Consider the following 26377-nt stretch of genomic DNA (forward strand, 5'->3'; position numbering starts at 1 on the left):
GAGTCATTCAGACATCAAATTGCAATAGCCAGCAATCCTCCAATCAGATGGATGATGTAAACCTCAGCTGTGCTCAGACGCCGTCCGATCTCAGGATACCCAATCCGGGATGTTTTTCGGATCCGAAAAAGTGTAAAAAGTATTCACACCCCAATGGGTGCGTGAGAAAATGTAAACCAAAAAAAGAGAAAAAAGGGGAAAAAAAACAAAAAGCCTCCTCATAGAGCAGATTAATCCGATAAAAGAGTATTTATTAAAAAAATAAACATTTAGGATACATGCCAGTACAAGCCATCAGTGAAGAAGGGTAAAGAAGCACAAAATATCAATAAAAAAAGCGTGGAAAATCTCGCCATGCAGGCTAAGTACCCGACATGTTTCACAATAAACTTGCTTCAACTGGGGCATAGCCTGCTGTGAGATCCCACGCACATATATACTGCAGGCATGGCAGGCTTGGTTTCCGGTCCGGATGTTTTAGTCCACTTAAGTCCACACTCAGGTGGACTTTAAATGAGCAGGAAGAGAGCACAGGATAGCTCGGCCTGAGACTCAGAAGGGAATCAGAATGAGCTCACTTAACAAAAAGGTTTACTAAACAAAAAATGCAGCACTAGAAAACACCTCGTGAAGCAAAGTGTGACTACAACATAGTAAATAGATGGCGTGGAGAGAACCCGTCACATGGTAAACAGGTGTGGGCAATAAGAATGAACGAATGTGAAAAAAATATATATACTGTATCTTATATACCGTGACAAAAAATATACAATCAATAAATTTAAAATAGGATGTAATGAAGAGTAGCTTGGAGTCAAACCCAAGCAATAACTGTAGCAATAGTCTTTATGATCCTAGATAGTATCTTCACTATAAAAAGTGACCAGGGCTCATCACCATGACACACGTCCGGTGCCCAGAGTGTCCGGACCATAAGAAAAACACCAGCTTGATATCAAAATATCAATAAAAAAGCGTGGAAAATCTCGCCATGCAGGCTATGTACCCGACATGTTTCGCAATAAACTTGCTTCAACTGGGGCATAGCCTGGTGTGAGATCCCACGCACATATATACTGCTCTAACATCACCTATAATTAACATCTGTTCAAAGACTGGCGGTAAAACAAATACACATAAGATTACTCATGACCACCTTTGCTGACACTGGCAGGAATACAGTGGAGGGGGCGTAATCACTCCAACCTCCAATGACTTCCCCCTATACACCAACCATTCACCTAGAGTCGACAGGCTGTTCCAGGGGGGGAGAGAGAAGACCCAATCAGCTTGGAGCAAAAAACTACCCAGAGGGGGTGGGCCATGCCCCTCAGTAAGGACCAACCCCCATAGTACTTAGGATGCCACATCCAATCACGTAAACCATCAAAGGCGGGACACACTCATATAGCAAGAGGACGTCTCCATAGTAACAGGGGAGGAGCGGCAGTCTGCGCAAGAACTCCCCCTTCTAAGCGTCACGACGTTGCTATACTTGGCCCCCCAAGTCATAACAGTTGCGGACATTGCTGCGCTCTGAGCATTACATCATCGCGCATTGCCTTACAACGCGCGGTGTGCTCCAAGCCTCAGCATGAGTATGCCTCCGCCAATAGAATCGCTCGATTATTACCTACCAGAGGAAATAGCAAAACGAGCCAGGGAAAAAAAAAAAAAACCATGGCACAGTGCACCATGATAGCAGGCACCCCATCTAGCAATGAAAATCAATATCCCCTCTAGTGGCCAGAAAGAAAATTACACCAGTCTTTGAACACACCAGCCAATGCATATAATATAAGAAAAACAAGGACCAGCTGCAGGAAATTAATAAGGAATAAAAAAAGTACATTGATGTAAGAATGATAATGTTTACCAGCCACATATCAGAACCTGGAGAATAAATAACCCAGATGTTCTAAATTCATAAATATAATTTACAACCACCAGGGACCCCATAAAAATGATCATTAGATATAGTAAACTAAATAATGGCCCCCCAGTATCTAGTGACCCCAACCTCCTATGATTTATTAATAAAGCGTTAATGTCCAGATCAAGGTTCAACCCAAATGGAAAATAAAACGTACTGAATGTAAGAGGTGTAATGTATGCACACATAATGCTTTATGTGGTAGCAAGATTGACTCTTTTGAGTCTTCTGTCACCTCTACGACATATCATATGAAATGTTTTGCCACTTGTTCGACATGTTTTGTAGTTTACCTCATAACCTGTCCCTGCAAGCGGCAATATGTGGGACGCACAATTAGGACATTTTCAGTACGGGTAAATGAACACATTACTAATATAAGATTAGAATTTACCAATCATAGTGTTCTCAAACACCATTTACACTGTCATAAAAAAAATCCCTTCGGGACTAAATTTCAGGTTGACGCGTTTTCTCCAAACTGGAGGGGTGAATCTAAACTGAGGGGTGTTTCTAAATTAGAAACTTTTTGGATCTATCAGTTAAAATGTTATATTCCGTTTGGGTTGAACCTTGATCTGGACATTAACGCTTTTATTAATAAATCATAGAGGTTGGGGTCACTAGATACTGGGGGGCCATTATTTAGTTTACTATATCTAATGATCATTTTTATGGGGTCCCTGGTGGTTGTAAATTATATTTATGAATTTAGAACATCTGGGTTATTTATTCTCCAGGTTCTGATATAGGGCTGGTAAACATCATTCTTACATCAATGTACTTTATTCCTTATTAATTTCCTGCAGCTGGTCCTTGTTTTTCTTATATGATTTGGCTGGTGTGTTCAAAGACTGGTGTAATGTTCTTTCTGGCCACTAGAGGGGGTGTTGATTTTCATTGCTAGATGGGGTACCTGTTATCATGGTGCACTGTGCCATGTTTTTTTCCCCCTGGTTTTTTTCCCTGGTTCGTTTTGCTATTTCCTCTGGTAGGTAATAAGCGAGCGATTCTATTGGCGGAGGCATACTCATGGCGAGGCTTGGAGCACACCGCGCGTTGTAAGGCAATGCGTGATGACGTAATGCTCAGAGCACAGCGATGTCCGCAGCTGTTATGACTTGGGGGGCCAAGTATAGCAACGCCGTGACGCTTAGAAGGGGGAGTTATTGCGCAGACTGCCGCTCCTCCCCTATGTTACTATGGAGACATCCTCTTGCTATATGAGTGTGTCCCGGCTTTGATGGTTTACGTGATTGGATGTGGCATCCTAAGTACTATGGGGGTTGGTCCTTACTGAGGGGCAATGTTGATTCATGCACCGCCGAGGATATCATCCCCAGAAGTGACGTGGACTTCATTAGAAACCTATCACTGCACATGTACCTAACATACCTAACATAAAAGTGAGTAAGCCGGAAAGAGGGCAAAGCCTCACATCGGTATATGAGCACCATTTTTACTCTTGGCAATTACCCAAAGTATTATTCTTTGGGGAACTCGCCTAACTCAGAAAAAAATGCTAAATAGATATGGATCCACATCCTCCCACCCATTTAATGGCCTCCCCCCTGAATGGGCATAGTATCCGGGAGACGGCTGATTTCTTGTTCCCAGATAGTATGCCCTGGGTGTCCGTGTGACCTACCAAAGACAAAATTGGACCAATACCACTCACCAGACCAAAAACCGGCTTTGGTTATGATTGACCAATAGTTACATCAGGATGTCAAGGTATATAGATCGTATTTGGACAAAAAAAAAACCCCACTATGTGATATTTACAAAAAACATTTAAAACTTAAAGCATCATTCAATCCTGGATATTATAGTGCAGATAACTCATATATCCTTTTGGTCTCCCTAAGATATGCTTTTTTGAGACAATTGCGACTATATCCACACTGCAACAGCCGTTGATATAGTAATCGGGCTTCCCTTTCAAAATCTTCAGTGGAACTACAGTTCCTCTTCATCCGTATGTATTGTCCATATGGGACACTTGTCACCAAAGGTACCGGATGTGATGAAGTTGCATGTAGTAAAGTATTCCCTGATGAGGGTTTACGATAGAGGGTGGTGGCAATTTTTTTTTTTTGTTTGGCGATTCCCACTTCCTCCAGGTGCAGGGTGTGGCTATGGGAACCAAATGTGCTCCCTCATATGCCAACCTATACCTGGGGGGGTGGGAACGCAACTTGTTTTAACTTTAACATCCAGAATGGTCCTGTATTTGGCTGCATCCATCTTCCCCTCAATTTTAACCATTTTCCCTGTCCCTGCTTTAGAAAAGCAGGCCCAAACCATGATGCTGCCACCACCATGTTTGACAGTGGGGATGGTGTGTTGAGGGTGATAAGCTGTGTTGCTTTTACGCCAAACATATCGTTTTGCATTGTGGGCAAAAAGTTCGATTTTCGTTTCATCTGACCAGAGCACCTTCTTCCACATGTTTGGTGCGTCTCCCAGGTGGCTTGTGGACGACTTTTAATGGATATCTTTGAGAAATGGCTTTCTTCTTGCCACTCTTCCATAAAGGCCAGATTTGTGCAGTGTACAACTGATTGTTGTCCTATGGACAGACTCTCCCACCTCAGCTGTAGTTCTCTGAAGTTCATCCAGAGTGATCATGGGCCTCTTGGCTGCATCTCTGATCAGTCTTCTCCTTGTCTGAGCTGAAAGTTTAGAGGGACGGCCAGGTCTTGGTAGATTTGCAGTGGTCTGATACTCCTTCCATTTCAAAATGATCGCTTGCACAGTGCTCCTTGGGATGTTTAAAGCTTGGGAAATCTTTTTGTATCCAAATCCGGCTTTAAACTTCTCCATAACAGTATTACGGACCTGCCTGGTGTGTTCCTTGGTCTTCATGATGCTCTCTGCGTTTTCAACAGAACCCTGAGACTATCACAGAGCAGGTGCATTTATACAGAGACTTGATTACACACAGGTGGATTCTATTTATCACCATCAGTCATTTAGGACAATATTGGATCATTCAGAGATCCTCGCTGAACTTCTGGAGTGAGTTTGCTGCACTGAAAGTAAAGGGGCCGAATAATTTTGCACGCCCCACTTTTCATTTTTTTATTAGTTAAAAAAGTTTAAAATATCCAATAGATTTCATTCCACTTCACAATTGTGTCCCACTTGTTGGTGATTCTTCACAAAAAATAAAAATGTTATATCTTTATGTTTGAAGCCTGAAATGTGGAAAAAGGTTGAAAAGTTCAAGGGGGCCGAATACTTTTGCAAGGCACTGTATGTATACTTCCTGGACTTTATAGACTTTTACGTGTGTTATAAGTGTATTTCTTGTGCGCCATTCTGTTTTTATCTTTATATCCCGACCAAAGGCCAACAAGTGAACATCTTGAGGTCGAAGAATACCTTTAACCCTTGATTTCAGTGAAAGGGAGATCCAAAATTATAACCCGTCTTTCACTAGTAACTCAAAGGAAAAATAGACCGTCAATCTGAAACAAAAAAGGTGGAGAGCAAATTCCCTTTTCAGGCCCGATTCACATCTATGCAGGTTGCAGTTTACATATATATTCAATACACATTTTTGATCCATTGAAGTCTATGGAACCAAAATCCAGAACATGGCCCTTTCCATATAATGCACAGATGTGCACTTCCATCATTGGAAGCAATGTTAAATGGACTGTAGTGTGTTTCTGCAAAACTGAAAACACACTTAACAAATGCATAGGTGTGAAGCAGGCCTTAAGGAAGGCGTGGAACGATCCACATACCTATATAAGGGAAGGCTAAAGCTAATCATAGATGGATCAAAATTTTGCTGGTTCAACAGGGACCGGCTTAATTTCGATCCATCTCCAGTGCTCAGCATAAATGAGTACATCCCAACAAATTTTCCTTTCAGAATCAACGCTTTCTATGGGGCACTATACTACAAAATACTCCCACAAATGCGGGCCATTAATTGCAACCCAGATTTGTTAATTTGCACACACAAAGTATTTTCTTTTCTTACATCAGGGGACACAGAGCCATAGTAATAACTATGTGGGTTATATCGGCGTATCAGGTGCTGGACACTGGTGCGCCCCTTAAGGCGTGAACTTTCCCCATATAACCCCTCCCATTACTGGGAGTTCTCAATTTTTTTTCGCCAGTGTCTAAGGTGTTGGGCATGTGTAAGGATGCGTGTACTGAGCTCCACGGGCAGTAATCCTTTGATGAGAGCCAGCCATCCTGACCGAATCCGTTCTGATGTCTCCGTAATGGACTAAATGAATGGTACCCGGGCCTTGTCATCCGAAGATGCAAGGTTTTGCTTGTGAATGCTTTTAAAGCTGGGCCCTGGGATCCAGTACTTTTTGATAGTAAAGCCGATAAAAGTTTACTGGCAGGGTCTTCTCGCAGGTCCAGGATTGCGGGATTACCTGAGTGTACCCCTGTTCCTGAAGGTTTCCTTTCAAAGTCTCGAAGCTTACCGTGAAGGGCAAAGATTTTTTGTTTTGTTTTATCTCTGATAAACCCTACTGTGAGGAAAGGTAGGGGAGATTTTCTCAGAAATCTCTCCTTCCATGTATTGTGTTGTCATGTCATGTCTGTGTCGCCACTGGGGGCTGTATTGAGCACTCACCATTCTGATGCTGGAAACAGCAGAAGCTCCACTCTCCTCTCCGTTCAAGCCAGTTCAGAACCTCAGGTATGAAGGGGGTTCTGATCACTTCCTGGGCCCACCGAATTGGTGGTTTTTGATACTTTGAATACCAGCCAGCTGCCTCTTTTTTCTTAAATAAAAAAAAAAGTTTTTTTTTAGCAGGTCACAGCCGCTCGTCAGGCGGAGGATTTAACCCCAGCCCGGCGTGATGCCGGCGCTCTCGCACTCCCCTGTTGAAAGAGGAGGGGGGCCGTTTTCATGCGGGGGGCATGGCTAAACTGCATCAGACTCCGGCTGTGCGTGGAGGAAGTAGTTTAGAGCTCTGCAAGAGAAGCTGCTGCCTGCCGGTGGAGGGACAGAGCAGAGTGGTTGCTGGTCAGGTTTGGAGACACAGGCATTTTCCTTTTGACAACATTGTACTGTATAGCTAGGATTAATAGCAGTTATTGTACTGTACTATAGCCTAGCAAGTGAAACATTCTTTTGCTGGTACTGCCTCTGCTTTGTACTGTAAGCTATGAGTGACAAAGGGACCAGGAACTCCTCTAAGGGTTCTAAGGGGTTAATGGTATATAACAAACTAAAAACCCTTCCAAAAGAATGTCCTCCTCCCCTGAGAGGTAAAAAGAAAAAATACGACCAGTCAGATGAGCCGTCAAGGGTAGAACACTTCCTGTGTATTTCATACAAACAGGTTTTTTTCTTCTACCATTTAAAAGATTATTGCTATGATGTCTCTCCATAGTAGGGCTACACAAGCAGATTTCAATCTAGTCCTCTGGGTCCTTTTGTTGAGGTGCAGGAGGCTGGGGATCAGGTAGATCTTCCCAAATATTGGAAGATACTTAGGATCCTCCGAAGAGGAAAAATAACAGGGAGGGAGTAGCCGCACAAGTCAGTAGTGTCTACTTTGACTAATGCCAGGAAGCCGGCTTCCAGAATCACTTACTATAGAATCTGGAAGGCATAGGTTTCATGGTATGGATCCAGGGGTTAGCACCCCAGGAAGTATGTCAATAGGCAGGATTCCTGCATATGGGATCTGAAATGAAGCTGGCCTTGACTTTTTTCAAGAGCCAGATCCAGGCTGTGTCATTGTCTTTTCCTATGGCCTCTTGCTTCCCACTCTTGGTGCGTAGCTTATTCAGGGGGTAACGCGGTTTATTCCCCCTATCAAGGCACCTTTAAATACTTAGGATTTAAAATTGGTCTTTTCGGCTTTGCTGAATCAGCCGTTTGAACCTTACGAGAAATTCTCTTGGTTCATTGACAAGAAAGATAATCTTTTTTGGTTGCCTTTTCTTCTGCTAGAAGAGTATCAGAACTAACGGCTCTGTCTTGTGAGAGCCATATTTCATCATGCAGAAGGATGAGGTGATGTCCTCATCCTGAATTCTTACCAAAAGTGGTAACTGGTTTTCATTTAAACCAAGATACTATTCTTAATTCTTTCTCCCCAGAAGCCTTAATCTGGGGAAGAGAAAGCACTACAGTCTCTTGATGTAGTAAGAGCGATCAGAACCTATTTAAAGGCGACCGCTCAGGTTCGCAAAACACAGGTTTTGTTTGTACTGCCAGAGGGTCCAAGATGTGGTCAGGCAGCGTCAAGATCCATTATTTTCCAAATGGGTTTGTCAAGTGATTGATCAAGCTTCAGCTTAAAGAAGAAAATTCTTCCTTCTCATATTAAGAGCACACTCATCCAGGGCGATTAGTACCTCTTGGGTGGTGCATGATCAGGCCTCTATGGCTCGGATCTGTAAGACCGCAACTTGGTCTTCGGTGCAGACGTTTATCCGATTTTATCAAATCGATATTAAAGGTCATGAGGATACTGCCTTTGGGCACAGCATATGCTGCAGGCTGCAGTATGAGTCCTCTGGCCTCCTGTTTTGTCTCCCCCCCCCCCCCCCCCCTTCAGTTACCCCCTTCAGTTACCATTGCTATGGGACATCCCACATAGTTATTACCATGGCTCTGTGTCCCCTGATGCAAGATTTTGATTATGATTTTTAAAACGGCTTACTTGTAAAATCCTTTTCTTTGATGTACATCAGGGGACACAGAAGTGCCTCCCTTCTTATACACTTTGATTGCTTGGCTACAAAACTGAGGAATCCCAGTAATGGGAGGGGTTATATGGGGGAGTTTACGCCTTAAGGGGCGTGCCAGTGTCCAGCATCTAATATGCAGATATAACCCACATAGTTATTACTATGGCCCTGTGTCTCCTGAGGTACATCAAAGAAAAGGATTTTACAGGTAAGCTGTTTTAAAAATCCTATTTTTCATAACAACAAATTCATTAAAGACCATGTTGCAAAAATGAATACACCCCAATGGAAGTCTTACGAGCAAAGCTACATTTTAGACAAGACAATCCTATTTAACAAGAATTCAACTGCAGGTGATTCTAATTATTCATTAAACAGGTGTCCAGCAGACAGTTGATTATAAAAGGGCATTACTTAACACAGAAAACTACCCATTTCATGCTGTCAGCAAGCACCACATGGAACAGAAATGTCACAAGGCCTGTGAAAGAAAATTATTTATATACACACAAAATGTGAAGCCTACAAGAAAGATCAGCAAAGCTTTAATTATCAGTCAAACTACAGTAGCAAAAGTGTTATAAAAATCTAACAAAGATGGAATTGCAACCATCTCAGACATTCAGGCTGTCCATGGAAGGCAACACCTCAACAGGAGTGTCTTCAGATGAGGAGGGTTGAAGAAAATGGACATGCAAGTTTACTGCAGTTGGCTAAAGACGTTGAAACCCAAACCAGAGAGATTGTTTCCCTTGACACAATACGGTGTACGTTGCAGATGAACGGCGTGCATGAGTGCCCTCCACAAAGAAAGCCTCTCCTAAAGCCCATGCACTAAATATTTGTCAGGGCCCATGCTGAAAAAGAAGACTACTACTGGGACTCTGTGCTCTGGATTGATGAGACCAAGATAAATGTTTCTATGGGGCTGCATGAATACTGATAATTCAGGGAGCTGCAGTTCATTCATGGTATCTTGAATTTACAGATGTACAGCTCTATATTGAGAGGCTGCTACCATCACTCCATGCATTTTGGTCATTGTGCACTTTTCCAACATGACAATGATCCAAAACACACATCTAAGGCGATTGTTGTATTTCTGAAGAACAGGGTGAAAGTAATTTAGTGGTCAAGTATGTCTCCTGATATGGACCCAATTGAACACCTATGGGGAATTCTGAAGAGACAAGTTGAGCATCACTCTCCAGCCAGCATCCAGACTCTAAAAGAGGTAATTCTTGTAGAATGGAAAAAGATGGATGTTGCAGTATGTCGCCAACTTGTTCATTCCATGCCTAGAAGACTTGGTGCTTTCTTTACAAATCGTGGAGATCATACAAAATCCTAGATGTACTAGGCAAAATGGAAGCGAAGTTTGAAACTTCATATGAACCCTCATACACGCGTGCCTCCATTGTTAGTGGTGTGAAATGGAAGAGAGATTGGGACTTTGAAGCATATTATTACTATTCCTTCCACTGACACCAATGATAGGGCACTATTTTTCCCACTGACACCAAAGATGGAGCACTATTACTCCCCCTAATACCAAATATGGGGCACTATTACGTTTTGTTCTCCCACTGGTCACAGTCTGGCCCCCCTAAAGATTGAAGGATAGTAAACTGGCCCTTTGTGTAGAAAGTTTGGAGACCCCTGATCTAAGTCATTTAAGTGTGACAAATACTTTTTCACACAACTGTAATTAGGTTAATTGGCAACAGGTCAGTACCGTGATTGGGTATAAAAAGGGCATCTTCAAGAGTCAGTGTGGCAGAAGCAGAGTTTTACCAAACAATTTCACAATTTAAATCAATAACACCCATACTATAGTGCCCAAAGCTACAGTTGCTGTATAAAACACGATAGACTGTCCCCGGGTTACAAACAAGATGGGGTCTGTAGGTTTCTTAAGTTAAATCTGTAAGTTGGAACAGGTACATTTTTTTTTTGCTGTAGCTTCAGCCAAAAAGACTGCTTTTTGGATAGCATATGGAAGGCCTAACACCCCTTTGACCTTTGTTTTGCGGTCTGTGCCCCCCTGTTCAAAAGATTTCACCTCATTTTCTGTCCCATTGACAATTGAATTTTGAAAATTTTGGGTTGTTGTTGAAGCAAACCTTGGTGATAAAGCTTCAGTGGATTTAACTTTTTCCCATAATAACTCTTACAGTAGCAAATTTCTCTTCCTAGGGGTAGATTTCCTCTCACTTCCTGTTGTCTCCCTCCGTTTGTAAGTAGTAGTTGTTTGTAAGTCGAATGTTTGTAACTAGGGGACCACATGTGTGTGTTTTAAACAATACTCCTAAGATACAGCGCTCTTACTATAAATTAGATAAACTCCATATCTAAATAAAGTGCATTAATCACAACACAATATTGCTATCCAAACGTATTCTATAAAAATAGTACTACAAAAATGTCCATTTAAAATGCTAATTCTAAAAAAGCCCTTTATATAATAAAGTCAACATATTATATTACAAAGTGTGAGTGCAATTTGAGCAACAAAGGCATAAACTGTTAATTAAGTTTCATCTTCCATGCTTCAATCCACCATGAGTTACCATTACAGTGGTTTGAGACATCTAGGTTATCACCTCTACTTTCTCACAACATTACCATGAATAGCATGAAATCAGAGGAAAGAAAGAAGTAGGTAAAACATTTTATTAATCCAATAAATTGCAACAAAACATCATTAAATGTGCTCAGATTGTATTGTGCATTTCGCCATGTACCCGTTTTTAACAGCCTTATATTATTACGGCCCCCTTCCACTGCACCTCAGTGTGAGGGAAGTCTGTGCCCGGTATCTCACACTTTCGTGTTTCTCCACGAGAATTAAATGCCATTGCTTCCTGAAGCTCCGCTCTGATGTACGTTTCGTCCTAATTCCGTCCTCAGGAGGCTTTTCTGCAAGTTTACCCTCTATTATGCAAAGAAGCCATATCTCTATATGATCCAGAAACGCTGTCTTCTCTGGGCCAACAAAGTGCTTAACTAGCCTCCAGGCCTTTCAACAGTTGAAAATATTTGGTGCATCTTGAAATGAAATAAAAAATGACATAGAAGACACTGGGCTGTTGAGCAGTTAAAAACCTATATCAGGCAAAAAATAGGACAACAAAACTCCAACTGATCGTTTCAGTTCTGAGATGTTTACTGAGTGGTGTTAAAAGGGGATTCTACACCATGGTAATCATGGCCCTGTCCCAACTCTTTGAAAGGTATATTGCTATCACCAATTTCAAAATGACCTTTTTTTTTCTTTCAAAATGGTACATTTTCGAAGTTTAAACATTTGATATGTTTTTTTTTTTTTTTTCTATTGTAAATAAAATGTGGCTTTATGAGATTTGCAAATCATTGCCATCTGTTTTTATGTACGTTTTTTACACAGCGTCCCAATTTGTTTGGAATTGGGGTTGTAATTATAAAGCTCAATACCCAAAGGTCACCTAATAGGTTCATACTTCATATATGTTTTGGAGGTTCACACTTGAAACGTACAGACTGGACACTGTGAATGCACTTGGGTAGAGTTCTGCTGTAAACTAGCACCAGAAATAACGTGTTGAATATACCACAATGCAGGGCAAAGGCGACATACTGGAATAATAGTACATCCAGGGCTTGGTTACACACAGAGAGAGCAGAGACTGCATCACTCCTCCGAAACCGTAGAGCTCGTTGTGGCTTACACAGTATACATAGGACCGAAAAGTGCCACAATGCAGATCTTTGTGCTTAAATGACAGTTGCCAAGATATCAACACAATTTTTAAAGACCTAAACCAGGGAATCATTGGAGGGCTTTGTTACACCAAGCTTTACCATTGAGCAAAAACTGGAGTGCACGGTGGCTGACACAGGTCTGGAAAACATCACAATGTAGAGTCCAGTGTCCAAAGGTCACATTCCAGGTTATCTTTGCCCCATCTATGGGTCTACTCGGAGTGAATACTCAGAGACTAGATCTTTCCAGAGGTTGTGCCCTGCAGCCTGGCTCTGGACCTAGAGAGTTCGTAGAGGGGAAAAATAAATCCAATAATTTTCATTAGCAGATGTGAGGAAAAAGCATCCAGCCTCCTAAAACTGAAGGATGACTATCATACAGGGGCTGACCTTCAAGGTATTTTTTTTCTCAAACCGATAGGAGTTATCCAAACAAAATAGAAATGCCTTTTCAATATTGCCATAGTGCAATGTCGGCTATATGCTACTGGTTTGGCAATACAGCTATAATGAACTGGGCTTGACATCTTTGGTTGTTGGGTCTTTGGCCAGCATATGGCATAATTGTTGGCATGTATATAGAAATGTTTTTTTTGTTTTTTGTTTTTTAGCAAAATGACCGCTATGTCCAGTCCAGTGAGGTACGGGCACAGCTTAAGTTTCTTGAGCAACTTGAGCACTTGGAGAAACAGCGCAAAAATGAAGAAGAAAGGGAGATGCTTCTCCGAGCAGCAAAGGTGAGCAGCATTTAACTGAAATATTTAAGTGTTCTTCAGGGTGGATAAAGTGAAATTAGTACTGTTCAAAGAAAGATCTGTTTATCAAGCACAAATGTTCAGTAAAAAAAAGTTGTTAATTTTAGTGCACACAAGCACAAAATATACCACCCAATATTTAGGTAAAATATAAAAGATTCATTTCCCAGGAGGAAATAGAAATCTAGTATAAGAAGCCTTAAAATTGTGCATGCCTGTAAAACTGCAACAAACTTTAACCACTTGACTACTGGGCACTTAAACCTCCTTAATAACCAGACCAATTTTCAGCTTTCGGTGATCTCACATTTTGAATGGCAATTACTCAGTCATGCAACACTGTACCTTTATGACATTATTGTCCTTTTTTCACACAAATAAAGCTTTCTTTTGGTGGTATTTAATCACCGCTGTTTTTTTTTTATTTTTTGTGCTATAAAAGAAAAAAGACCAGAAAATTCTGTAAAAAAATAAATAAATTAATTTTCTCAAGTCATCTTCCAGGACGGCACACCTGAGAGATGAGAGGCTCCTCCCTACAGGAAACACAATCAATCGACAGCTGTTTTAAGTCCCCACCCTTCCCCTTGATCCTCAGTTTTTGATTGTGTTTCTCCCTACACAGCGAAACTGTTTGTTTTTTTCCAAATGACCCGAAGCCTGGGGCTGGTGGTCTCCCCCTGGGAGCCGGACCACAAGCCTGGGAAGCCTCTGGGTCTGGTAGGATATTCTTGTCCTTCCTGGGGGGTTCCCCTATCTTTTCCTCAGGGCGGGCAGCAGAAATTGGAAGAGCCGCCCTGAGAGCTGAAGGACCCTGGGTACAGTGGTGTACCCAGAACTTCAGGGGCCATTATCCTGTCTCCCCCTCCTTACCTGTACAGGTGGCTGTTCAGACGGGGGTGCTGGCCATCGGTTCTTTCCAGGGGGATCTTGTCCCCGACTCCTGGGTCCCCGGTAGCTCGCGTGGGCTGCCGGAGAGGGAGCGTGGCAACAAGCACCCGCGTCATTTTCAAACTTCGGGAAAATGGCAGCGGCGTTCTTACCCAGGAGGGAAGGCTGAGAGTCAGTAGGAGCAGGCGCCCACATCCTCCTTTCTCTAGAGCGAGGAGGCACCAGTTTACTACGGTGGATGTCTGCCTTAACCACCTCAGATATGAAGATGGGAATGAGGAATGGAAGGCATTGCCCCCCCCCCATGTATATAGACTGACTGACTGGTACAGTGCAGGACACAGCCTAACCTAGCACCTCCCTATGGGGACAGCAGTTGGGGGGGGGGAGCACGTTGGCGGCTATCCTCCTTGCGTGTGGACCATAAGGATGGAAAAGCAAGCCCGCTGGCTGTGGCAAAAAGAGGAAGACGACAACGGTGAGTACTTTACTTTCCTTTTGCCGTGGGAAATTATCTGCAAAATCCCCAATTCCAGCCAGAGGGTTTCTGGGCATTTGAGATCTCACCTGGGGTCTGGATTCAAATAGCCCTTAAGCTTCTGCTAAAAACACCAGCCGCAGCTCCCTCTTGCATCAGAGAAGCTGTATGGTGGACAGGTGGTGCAGAGGAACGAGTGTGCCTAAACCACCTCAGATGAGAAAGAGGTAGGTAGGCCATTGCTCCCCCTTCCCCGTGTATATACTGACTGGTGCAGTGCAGAACTTGGGGTCGGGATACAAATAGCGCAGACGCCACTGCTAAAACCACCAGCCACAGCTCCCTCTTACAGCAGAGACACTGTGGTTATCGCAGCAGTAGGTTGCCAGCCTCTCCCTACATGCCCAGTTGTGGTACATTTAGTAGGGATGAATATAGCGTACAGAGGGGACCTGGTAGATACAAAGTTACTTACAGGCCAGGTATACCACTGAACAGGTTATTAATTGGGCAGTGGTTGGTGGATTCAGAAGCTCCCCTGGTCAGCAGGTGCACTAGGTTACCGGCCCTATTAGCCCAGCTGCTAGGAATCTGAAGTTGCTTCACAATGTTTAAAAGCTGACCTAACATTCAAGGATGGGCAGAGACCAAGCTACTGTGTGGCACAGTAGGGGTTCCCTTGTCACAGATCCTCCTTTTGGGGGTTGCCTGCTATAGTTAACTTTCATAAGCTCCAACCTCCCACTCCACCTTTACACTGTGTTTATATTATAATGTAGGAGGTAAGAAGAAACTTTTTTTATTGGTTTGGGCTACAATCCACTCAGTGGCAGATCTAAAGGCGATTCACCATAGATCGCTCCCTACATCCTTTTAATTGAGGATTTTCTGTGCAAACCTATGCAAGAGCTACATAATTGATTGTTTGAAGCCTGCAAATAGCTATTTACCTCCCAGGCTAAACTGGTAACCACCTCTTCTAGAGAGGTCTTAAATTGGTCTCTAGGGCTGGGCTCATTGAGACTTTAGTTGCTAATCAGCACCACCTGGATTTGTGCTGGCTAGCGTTTGCTCAGTCTATGGAGGTAAGGTAGGACAACAACTACTACTAATAGTAGGGTGTCCAACCATTTTAGGATCTGTTCCTTCACTGGTGGTGAAGGTTTAGTATCTACAGCCCAGGCTATGCCTATGAAATAAATTGCCTGTTGGTTATTTCATAAAGGGATAGACCATGACTCCTCATTGGCTGCACACCAGTAGATCAGTAGTGAAAGTTTGTCCTTGCTGGGATGTTTTTGTGGCACAGCAGAAATACACATTGAGATTTGTGACATCTCTGCTTAATAAGGACTATATTGCTGTACATCAGAAATGCACTGCACTGAAGCTTGTTTTCTGTCCTTTATATACTAAAGGTACTGCTTTGTTTGGCTACAGATCAGAAAAATACAACAGTGAAGGTGGTCTGTACTTTCTGGTTTTGTGTTGCACAGCAGAAATGCACATCATTGAGTCTGGTGACATCTCTGCTCATAATGGTTATATTGCTGCACATCAGACATACACAAGATTGAGGTCTGTCTGTGGGGCTTTGTGTCCTGTTTTACTGCCTTGTTGGTTACTTATCAGAAAGGCAGCAGTGAAGTCTGATGGTCCTGATTTGCGTGGCGCTGTGCTGATTCAGACAGTGCTATTAACAGCAATGGCTGCCGAGTTTAAACATGCGATTTGACATGTTGAGTCGCATGACAAATCATTTCAATATGGATGTGCTATCTCTATTCATAGTGTTTTATTGTTGCACATCAGATTTATACAGCATTAAGGTCTGTGAGGTTTTTGTGTCCTGTATTATTGCCTTATCAGAAAGGCAGCAGTGAAAATTGATGGTTCGAATTTGTTGGGCTACATAGTAGAAATACAAATTGAACCCCTGCCAGGTGTAGTACATATACTGCCTTTGGTAATCCGTGTAGCACCAAAAAGTGGTGTTGTGCTGATTTTAGCCAATGCGATTTGACATGTTGAGTCGCAAGGCCAAATCGCTTCAATATGGATGTGCTATCTCTATTCAGAATTGTTATATTGTTGCACATCAGACATATACAAGATTGAAGGTTGTCTGTCCTTTTATGTCTTGCATATACTGCCTTATTGGCTGCATATCAGAAAGGACACAGCAGTGAAGGTTGCTTGTCTTTTTCTGATTTTGTTTTTGCTGCTCAGCTGAGAGACACATTGAGGATGGTGGCCTCTCTGCTCAGTATTGGTATATTACTACACATCAGACATACACAAAGATTGAATGTTTGTGTCCTGTATGTCCTATATTTACTGCCTTATTGTTTGTATATCAGGCTAAGCAGTGTTTCTCATGGATCTACCTTTCTGCATCTTGGGGATACACAGCAGGGGTTTGTTGGCTGCAATCCTCCAGGGAGTCACAGCATTGGGGACCCCTTACTTGTTCGACCTGAAAATTGCTATTTGTTTTTTTCCCTGCGACCTGTGTAATCTTGAGGTCTGTGGATCCAGGAATCAGGGACTGCTGGTGTCGCACAGACACAAATGGTACCCATTGGAAGCCATAGTATATGACTTCTCATGCGTCTTGCAGTCCCAAGTCGCAGGTTGGGTCGCACAGGTGTGGGAACCCTAAACTTATCTGTCCCTTCTGATTGAGGTTTTGCTACACAGCAGGAATACTCATCATGACGTTATTGTTTTATTTTGCAGCAGACCAGAAAGATTGCAGCTGTAAAGGCTGTCTGTCTTTTTCCTCAGTGTCTGCTTTTATGTTGTTGCACAGCAGAAATACTCAAGATTGAAGCTTGTTGGTGCTTTCTGTTTCAGAAAAACACAATGCTGCAGGTTGCTTGTGTCCTTTCTCAGTGTTGGTTCTATCTGAACTACACTACAGAAGTGCATGACAGAAAGGATTGTCTTGTGTTCCATATTTTTCCCTGTGGCATAGCAAAAATGCACAACACGGGAGTTTGTGTTCATATTAATCTTATAACTGTGGTGGTTTGTCAGAAATACACAACATAGAAGTTTGGGTCTTTCTGTCTTTATAGCCTTGTTTTGCTGTACATAGGTAAAGCACAACAGTAAAGGGGGTTCCTGTCCTTTCCGTATTTATATATCAGTTATGACCTAGCTAGCTGCACTAAAGAAATACGCAGCATTTAGGGTTTGCTTGAGTCTTAATGTTTTTACATCTTGGCAGCACATCAGAAAACCAGACTATGAGGACTGTTTGTCTACGTTGAGGTTCAGATTTGGGTCTCTTCCCATATTTGATATATTGGTTTAGCTAGTCACACTCAGGCACACAACATTGTTGTCTATGCTTGTGTCCTTTCTGTCTAAATCTATTGTGCCGTGCCCACAATCTATGATCATTTTATTTGTGATATTAATAATACATGTATCACCTTTTTTGTATTTCAGCCTTCTTTTCCATGGAGGGGCCAGGAGTTCGGGCTGCAGCTGCCACATGTCAGAAAACCTTGACCACTTGCATTCAGGGATGCCAGAACCATTTCCTAGGGTTGAAGCCCTGTAGGGTTATGGGACACTGGAGGAAGGGGATAATGAATCGCCCTGTTTAGTAAGAACTTGGAGAGTTCTGTTCAGAGGAGTATTAGGGCCCAAGGATGAAGTATAAAGATGTATACCCGATCGAATAGGTTTCGGCTCGGTGCATGGCCTTCATTTTGCCCTTTTAGCAAAACTAGACATAGCAATATGGGTAGTCTACTCCTGCTAGGGACTTTAATCTCCTGAAGAAGGCTCTCAGGCGTAAGTAAGGACATAGATTGGGGCGTGCCTTAAACCCAGGGTTCAAGCTTCTGTTAATCTATTTCCCTTAAGTAGGCTTCCCTTTAGTCTTTTGCTGACATAAAGATAAAAAGGAAGCAGTTTTATTTCCCTCAACAGGATAGTGTTAAGACAGGCCCTCTTATTGATTAATGTAGTGTCCTTGTCTTACACAGGTCTCTTATTTATCTTTTTAGTGGTTCTAAGTAGCACCTACAGGCATAATAGGCCATGGTTGTTAGATGTGTGAGATAGGCAACATTGCTAACCTACAAGTTTAACATGTTTTCTGATTCCATTTTTAAGAGCCCATTTCACCTAGATACTGCATCTGAAGCGGAAAAGGCAGGAACATCTGTGGAGCAGACCTGCAGATCAGCCGCATGATCCAGCTAAGATGCCTTCATCAAGCATATGAGCGTATGGAATGGAGGTAAAGCTCACTGCAGAGCCAAGGTTCGCCAAGAGGGTTTTGCAGTGGCCCCACCCTAAGGTAGGCCTGAGGTACTTGTTTATCCTCTCAGGTGTGCCGTCCTGGAAGATGACTTGAGAAAAGTACCAGTTACTTACCGGTAACTGTCTTTCTGGGAAATCTTCCAGGACGGCAGGCCTACTTCCCGCCCGTTGGAGGAGGGAAAATTCTAGAACACTAGAAGGTGAGTACCTATGAGGAATGATTTCCCTTGTGAACCTGGTTCAGGAGTTACTTCTCTACAAACTGAGGATCAAGGGGAAGGGTGGGGACTTAAAACAGCTGTCGATTGATTGTGTTTCCTGTAGGGAGGAGCCTCTCATCTCTCAGGTGTGCCGTCCTGGAAGATTTCCCAGAAAGACAGTTACCGGTAAGTAACTGGTACTTTTTCTTCGTTTGTTATAAAATTTAGCAAATTTGTAATTTTTCTTAATAAATTTTAGCCAAAATGTATACTACTACATATCTTTGGTATAAATAAGTACAAATTGGTGTATATTATTTGGTCTGTGTGAAAGTTCACAAGATATGGTGCCAATATCTGAAAACTGATCACACCTGAAGTACTGACGGCCTATCTCATTTCTTGAGACCTAACATGCCACAAAAGTACAAATACCCCCCAAATGACCCTGTTTGGAAAGAAGACATTCCAAGGTATTTAGCAAGAGGCATGGCGAGTTTTTTTCGAAGTTGTCATTTTTTCCCACAATTCTTTGCAAAATCAAACCACAAAATACACACCAAAACACATTCTGCTATTACTCCCAAGTATGGTGATACCACATGTGTGAGACTATTACACAGTGTGGGCACATACAGAGGCCCAACATGCAGGGAGCACCATCAGGCGTTCTGGAGCACCCAGGCCAATTCTGACATTTCTCCCCTACATGTAAAAATCAATATTTATTTGCTAGAAAATTACGTAGAATCCCAAAACATTATATATGTTTTTTTTTTTTTTTTTAGCAAAGACCCTAGAGAATACAATAGCGGTCGTTGCAACTTTTTATCTCGCACGATATTTGCGCAGCAATTTTGCTAACACATTTTTTGGGGGGAAAAAAGTATTGTGCTTTAAAAAAAAAAAAAAATCCCCATAGGTGACGCTTTAACCACTTCAGGACCGCCGTATTGCCATTGTACGTCAGCACAATGGCACAGGCAGGCACAATCACGTACATCTACGTGATTGCCTTCCAGCGGGTGGGGGGTCCGATCGGACCCCCTCCCGCTGTTTACGGCGGTCCGATTCGGTCCAGGAGCGCTCCGTGATGAGGGGATGGCCGTTGGTTTTCGGCCACCCCCTCTGGATCGCTCCTGGCCAATGAGAAGCTTCCTCCCCTGTGTATTGTTTACACAGGAAGGAGGAAGTGATGTCATTCTCCTCGGGGCGGTCTTTTTGACCGGACTACGAGGAGAAGACTAATAGTAAGTGTGCACCAACACTACACTGACATGTAGGTACACACAGGCACACAAACCCCCCCCCGATCCCCCCCCGCCCCCCCCCCCCCCCAGTCACAGTGTCACTGATTGCATTGATCATTTCTTTACTGATAAATGCATTCAGTGTCAGTTGTGACAGTAAAAACTGTCAGGACAGTTAGTGTTAGGTCCAGGGTAGCCCCCTATCACCCCCCAATAAAGATTTAACCCCCTGATTGCCCCTAGAGTTAACCCTTTCACCCCCTTTTGCCAGTGTCACTAAGCGATCATTTTTCTGATCGCTGCATGTGTCGCTAGGTAGCTAGTTATTTTTTTAGGTTCACCACCAGGTTTTTATATCGCTAGGTACCCCGATATACTACCCAATAATGGTTTTAACCCCCTGATTGCCGCTAGTTAACCCTTTCACCCCCTTTTGCCAGTGTCACTAAGCGATCGTTTTTCTGATTGCTGCATTAGTGTCGCTACAGTCGCTAGGTAGCTAGTTATTTTTTTAGGTTCACCGCCAGGTTTTTATAGCGCTAGGTACCCCGATATACTACCCAATAATGGTTTTAACCCCCTGATTGCCGCTAGTTAACCCTTTCACCCCCTTTTGCCAGTGTCACTAAGCGATCATTTTTCTGATCGCTGCATGTGTCGCTAGGTAGCTAGTTATTTTTTTAGGTTCACCGCCAGGTTTTTATATCGCTAGGTACCCCGATATACTACCCAATAATGGTTTTAACCCCCTGATTGCCGCTAGTTAACCCTTTCACCCCCTTTTGCCAGTGTCACTAAGCGATCGTTTTTCTGATAGCTGCATTAGTGTCGCTACAGTCGCTAGGTAGCTAGTTATTTTTTTAGGTTCACCGCCAGGTTTTTATAGCGCTAGGTACCCCGATATACTACCCAATAATGGTTTTAACCCCCTGATTGCTGCTAGTTAACCCTTTCACCCCCTTTCGCCAGCGATCACAGTATAAGTGTCACTGGTGACGCTGGTTAGCCAGTTAGTTATTTAGGTTCCCCGTCAGGTTTTTATATAGCGCCAGGGACCCCCATATACTACCTAATAAAAATTTGAACCCCCTGATTGCCCCTAGTTAACCCTTTCACCACTGATCACCGTATAAGTGTTACGGGTGACTCTGGTTAGTTTGTTTTTTATAGCATTTTATATTCAAATCCGGAAGGCATTGCTTGGTTTCGGGGTCCCGTACGTGGCTAGGCTCCCAAAAAGTCCCCCACATGTGGTATCCCCGTACTCGGGAGAAGCAGCAGAATTTATTTTGGGGTGTAATTTGACTTCTGCCCATAGGATGTGTGAGCAATATATCATTTAGTGACAACTTGGTGCAAAAAAAAAAAAGTTTGTAATATTCCCGCAACTTGTGGCAAAATATAAAATATTCCATGGACTCAACATGCCTCTCAGTAAATAGCTTGGGGTGTCTACTTTCCAAAATGGGGTCATTTTGGGGGGTTTTGTGCTATTTTGGCATTTTATGGCCTTCGAAACTGTGATAGGTAGTGAGGAGTTAAATCAAAAATTTGCACCCTTAGAAATCCTGAAGGTGGTGATTGGTTTTCGGGGTGCCGTGCGCGACTAGACTCCCAAAAAGTCCCACACATGTGGTATCCCCATACTCGGGAGAAGTAGCGGAATATATTTTGGGGTGCAATTCCACATATAACCATGGCATGTGTGAGCAATATATCATTTAGTGACAACTTTTTGTAAAAAAAAATTTTTATTTTTTTTTTGTCATTATTCAATCCCTTAGGACAAAAAAAATAAATATTCAATGGGCTCAACATACCCATCAGCAATTTCCTTGGGGTGTCTACTTTCCAAAATGGGGTCATTTGGGGGGGATTTGTACTGCCCTGCCATTTTAGCACCTCAAGAAATGAGATCGGCAGTCATAAATTAAAAGCTGTGTAAATTCCAGAAAATGTACTCTAGTTTGTAGACGCTATAACTTTTGCGCAAACCAAAAAATATACGCTTATTGACATTTTTTTTACTAAAGACATGTGGCTGAATAAATTTTGCCCTCAATGTATGACTAAAATTTAGTTTATTCGATTTTTCTTATAACAAAAAGAAGAAAATATCTTTTTTTTTCAAAATTTTCGCTCTTTTTCCATTTATATTGCAAAAAAAAAAAATCGCAGAGGCAATCAAATACCATCAAAAGAAAGCTCTATTTGTGGGAAGAAAAGGACGCAAATTTCGTTTGGATGCAATATTGCATGACCGCGCAATTACCAGTTAAAGCAGCGCAGTGCGAAATTGCAAAAAGACCTCTGGTCCTTAAGGTGTTTATTGGTCCGGAGCTGAAGTGGTTAAACAATTTTACCGGTTACATGTTTTGAGTTAGAGGAGGTCTAGGGTGAAAATTATTGCTCTTGCTCTAACATTCGCAGTGATACCTCACGTATGTGGTTTGAACACCGTTTTCATATGTGGTTGGGACTTACGTATGCGTTTGCTTCTGCATGCGAGCACATGGGGACAGGGGCACTTTAAAAAAAAATGTCTTTTGTTCATTTTACTTTATTTTAGTTCGACACTTGTTTTCCCCAAAAATATTTTTTTTGATCACTTTTATTCCTATTACAAGGAATGTAAACATCCCTTGTAATAAGAATATGGCATGACAGGTCCTCTTTACAGTGAGATATGGGGTCAGTAAGACCCCACATCTCACCTCTAGACTGGGAAGCCTGAAATAAAAAATAAAAAAATAAAGTTTTTGGCTTCAATCGTAGCAGTGAGTCAGTAGAAGCACCGGAAGGTGGCGGGGGGGGGGGGGTGTCCCCTCTCGCCTCCCATAAGAAAGATCAATCAGTGGAACAGCCGCTATGATCATTCTTATGGTGTAGGGAATCGCCGGCTGAAAAAGCTGATATATAAATTATGCCTGTAGCTGCAGGCATCATTCAGATATCCCAGCACAAAGTCAAGGATGTCATATGACGGCCAGCGGGCGGGAAGTGGTTAAAATGCTTTTTTTTTTTTAAAACACAAAGTTGTCCATTTATACAATATTTCTAACACATAGCATGTACATAGCAAAAATGACACCCCAAAATATTCTCCTGAGTATGTCGATACCACGCGTGTGAGACTTCCACAGCCTGGCCACATACAGAGGCCAAGTACAGCAGAGCATGGCTGGGTATCACAGAGTATGGCTGGGTATTGCTGGGTATGGCTGTGTACCACCGAGCATGGCTGGGTATTGCAGGGTATCACCGAGCATGGCTGGGTATTGCAGGGTATCACCGAGTATGGCTGGGTATTGCAGGGCATGGCAGGGCAATGCTGGGTATTGCAGAGTATTGGCAGGGTTAATTGTCAGTGAGCAGCGCTGTGAGCACTACAGATCCAGCCCACAGTGCTGCTGCCAACGATCTCTCCCCCTCCACTGTACCGATCAGTACAGAGAGGGGAGGGAGGAACCGGTGTCATGACGTGACGCCGGTTTGTTTACAAGTGATCGCTTGATGGAGCAATCACGTGGTAAACGGCTGCGACGAGCGGCCGTTTACCGTGATCTGTGATGCGCCGGATCCACGGATGTTCTCAACTGCACGCGAGAGCGGAATTCTGGGAGGAAGTCACTGTACGCCCTTCCAGAGTTAAGCAACCGCCCTGTAGTCGTCATTCGGGTATGAGTCGGGTTGTTATCTGGTTAATACCCTAATTGGTAACCTAAATTGTCCATAAGCATTGTTTTAAAAGCCTTTACAGGCTTTACAGTTTAAATCAGTTTAGAGTTAACCATGAATAATGGCCCTAGAATCATTTTCAGTCAACGTTGACAGTGGAAAGACACACCCACCACATGAATTTATTGTTATTTGGAGGGAAGGGGGTACTTTTTTATTTTTAAAATGATATGTCTCATAAACCATGAAAAAGTAAATCGCATCAAAAGTGCTGCGCTATTTAAAAGTATAAGCATAAAACCTCTAAACTGGTAAAAATATATCCTCTACGCCGTGGTGGTAATGTATAAAATATATGATGAAAAATATATAAAATAACAAGGGCTTAATAGCCAAACAATGTGACCATGTGCATTCACATAGTGATGAAAAATATTAAAGCAAATAAGTCAGTGGAAATATAAATAGATCCAAAAACTGGAATTATAAAAAATTGCTTAAGTGCACTGTGCAAAGTTCAAATTGATCCAATTTACAGGTGCTCCAAACTCCATGAGGTTCAGTATGCTGTGAAAGTGATGCGATAATCAGATGCTGTCTTCTTACTCAGGTGCCCCCCAATGTAATGAAGGCTCACCTTAAGGTGTGAGACCTTGCTGTTAAGCTTGGTCAATACACACTTTGGAACCACTACAAGGTTCAACAGTGCGTCCGGGATCCTGGATCAATTGCCAATGTGCCTCAGTAAATCAATGAAAAAAGGATCTCATAGTGTAATATGTTTATGCAATTTATTGAAACAAAAATAAACCGGTCCCACACAGGGATATCCTGCAATATCCAGGTGCTTCAGTGCGCCATTCTACATCAAGCAAAAAATGAATGGTTGAAACTGGCCAGTAACGGGATGGTATGCTGATCAGTCCAACAGCTGATCTGCTAAGCGTGCCACCCTGTCCCCTTCCCCTACATGTGTTGATACAAGGACATTTCATATCTTCCTCAGGGGGTGATGTGATTGGAAGGTGAAGCTGTCAGTTAAAATAGTGTCTACGGCCATTTTGTTGTGGTCCGCTGGACACTCTAGTGCTGGGTCTATGTACTTCAATGAGACTAACACCTAAAGTTAAACTACTTTGGATACATTTAGATGAATACCAATCCATAGTGATTCACCATTTTTCCTATGATGTACGGTGTCCTACATGAGCCATCATTGCTCAATATACGGTGCCCTGCATGAGCCATCTTTGCTCATTAAATAAGTGCACAAAAATACAAATTAGCAGGACGGACACAGAAAAAACAGCCTATCATCCCTTTTGTTAACCGGCGGTGTTAAATGCTTAAAACAGCTACTAATAATAATATATAATTGCAGTTAAAAAAGGAATAAACTTTACTCTTTACTTTATTTTTTTTATTTCTTTTCATACATCAGAGGACACAGAGCCATAGTAGTTACTATGTGGGTTATAGGGGACACTAATAGGTGACGGACACTGGCACACCCTAAGACAGGAAGTGCACTCCCTATATAACCCCTCTCATTACTGGGAGTAACTCAGTTTTTTCACCAGTGTCTAAGGTGTTGGTCACGAGTAAAGATGTGTTGTGCTGAGCTCCATTGGAAGCAATCCTTGCTGGGGCTAACCATGCTGACAGGATCCATTCAGAGTGTCCTTTAATGGGCCTAGGGAATGGTACCCGGGCCTCGTGTCCGAAGAAACAAGGTTTTGCTTGAGAATGCTTCTCTTTTTAGAAAGCTTTACCCTGGGATCCAGTACTTTTTGGTAGTAAGGCCATAAAGTTTTTTACTGGCAGGGTGCAGTTACAGGTCCAGGATTGTGGGTAACCTCTAGGTTCCCCTGTTCATGAAGGTTTCGGAGCCCACTGTGAAGGGTGAAGATTGGGTTTATCTTGGATAACCCTGTGGCGCAAAGGTAAGTGGAGATTTTATTATAAATTTCTCCTTTTAAGTTTATAATGTTGTCATGCCTTTGTGTCACCACTAGGTGCTGTATTGAGCACTCACCGCCTGATGCTGGAAACGGCTCTGTGTCAGAAGTCATCATTTCCTCCTCCTCCTCCTACAGCCAGAGCAGGCAGATCCTCCGGGAAGAAAGGGGGGACTGGTTTCTCCTCCTGCGCCCCCAATGTGGAAGTTAAACCCTTCGGGGGAACTGGTATGCCAAAAGCATTTTTTTTTTTTTTTTAAACTACAAACCACGCGGCAGCTCAGCGGTGGTTTTTACATCCCCCCACCGCCATATCAGCTGTTTGCAGGGCACCTGAAGTCCATTGCTCGCTTGGGAAAACACTTTCTTTTGAAAGCTAGGGGGGGCGTAAGCGCAGGGGGCAGGGCTAACATCAGATGCCAGCCGCACATCAAAGTTTTTAAAGCATTGTGTGTGTAGCTGCTGCTGGCTGTGGAGGGACACATGAGCAGGAGGTGGCTTCAGGTATGGTGACACAGGCATTTC

General features: G+C 42.8%; 1 protein-coding gene across 2 annotated transcripts in view; it reads left to right on the top strand.

Moving 5' to 3' along the window:
* The window catches only part of TAF4B (TATA-box binding protein associated factor 4b), a 337116-nt gene that overhangs the window by 219620 nt on the left and 91119 nt on the right, over positions 1–26377 (top strand). For both annotated transcript variants that reach the window (XM_077492599.1, XM_077492600.1), the window contains exon 11: positions 12973–13098. In XM_077492599.1, coding sequence (XP_077348725.1) covers positions 12973–13098 — 126 coding nt within the window. The remainder of the gene's footprint in view (positions 1–12972; positions 13099–26377) is intronic.

The sequence above is a fragment of the Lithobates pipiens genome, unplaced genomic scaffold (assembly GCF_037356315.1).
Source record: "Lithobates pipiens isolate NorthernLeopardFrog02 unplaced genomic scaffold, aLitPip1_a1.2 Scaffold_19, whole genome shotgun sequence".
Lineage (NCBI taxonomy): Eukaryota > Metazoa > Chordata > Amphibia > Anura > Ranidae > Lithobates > Lithobates pipiens.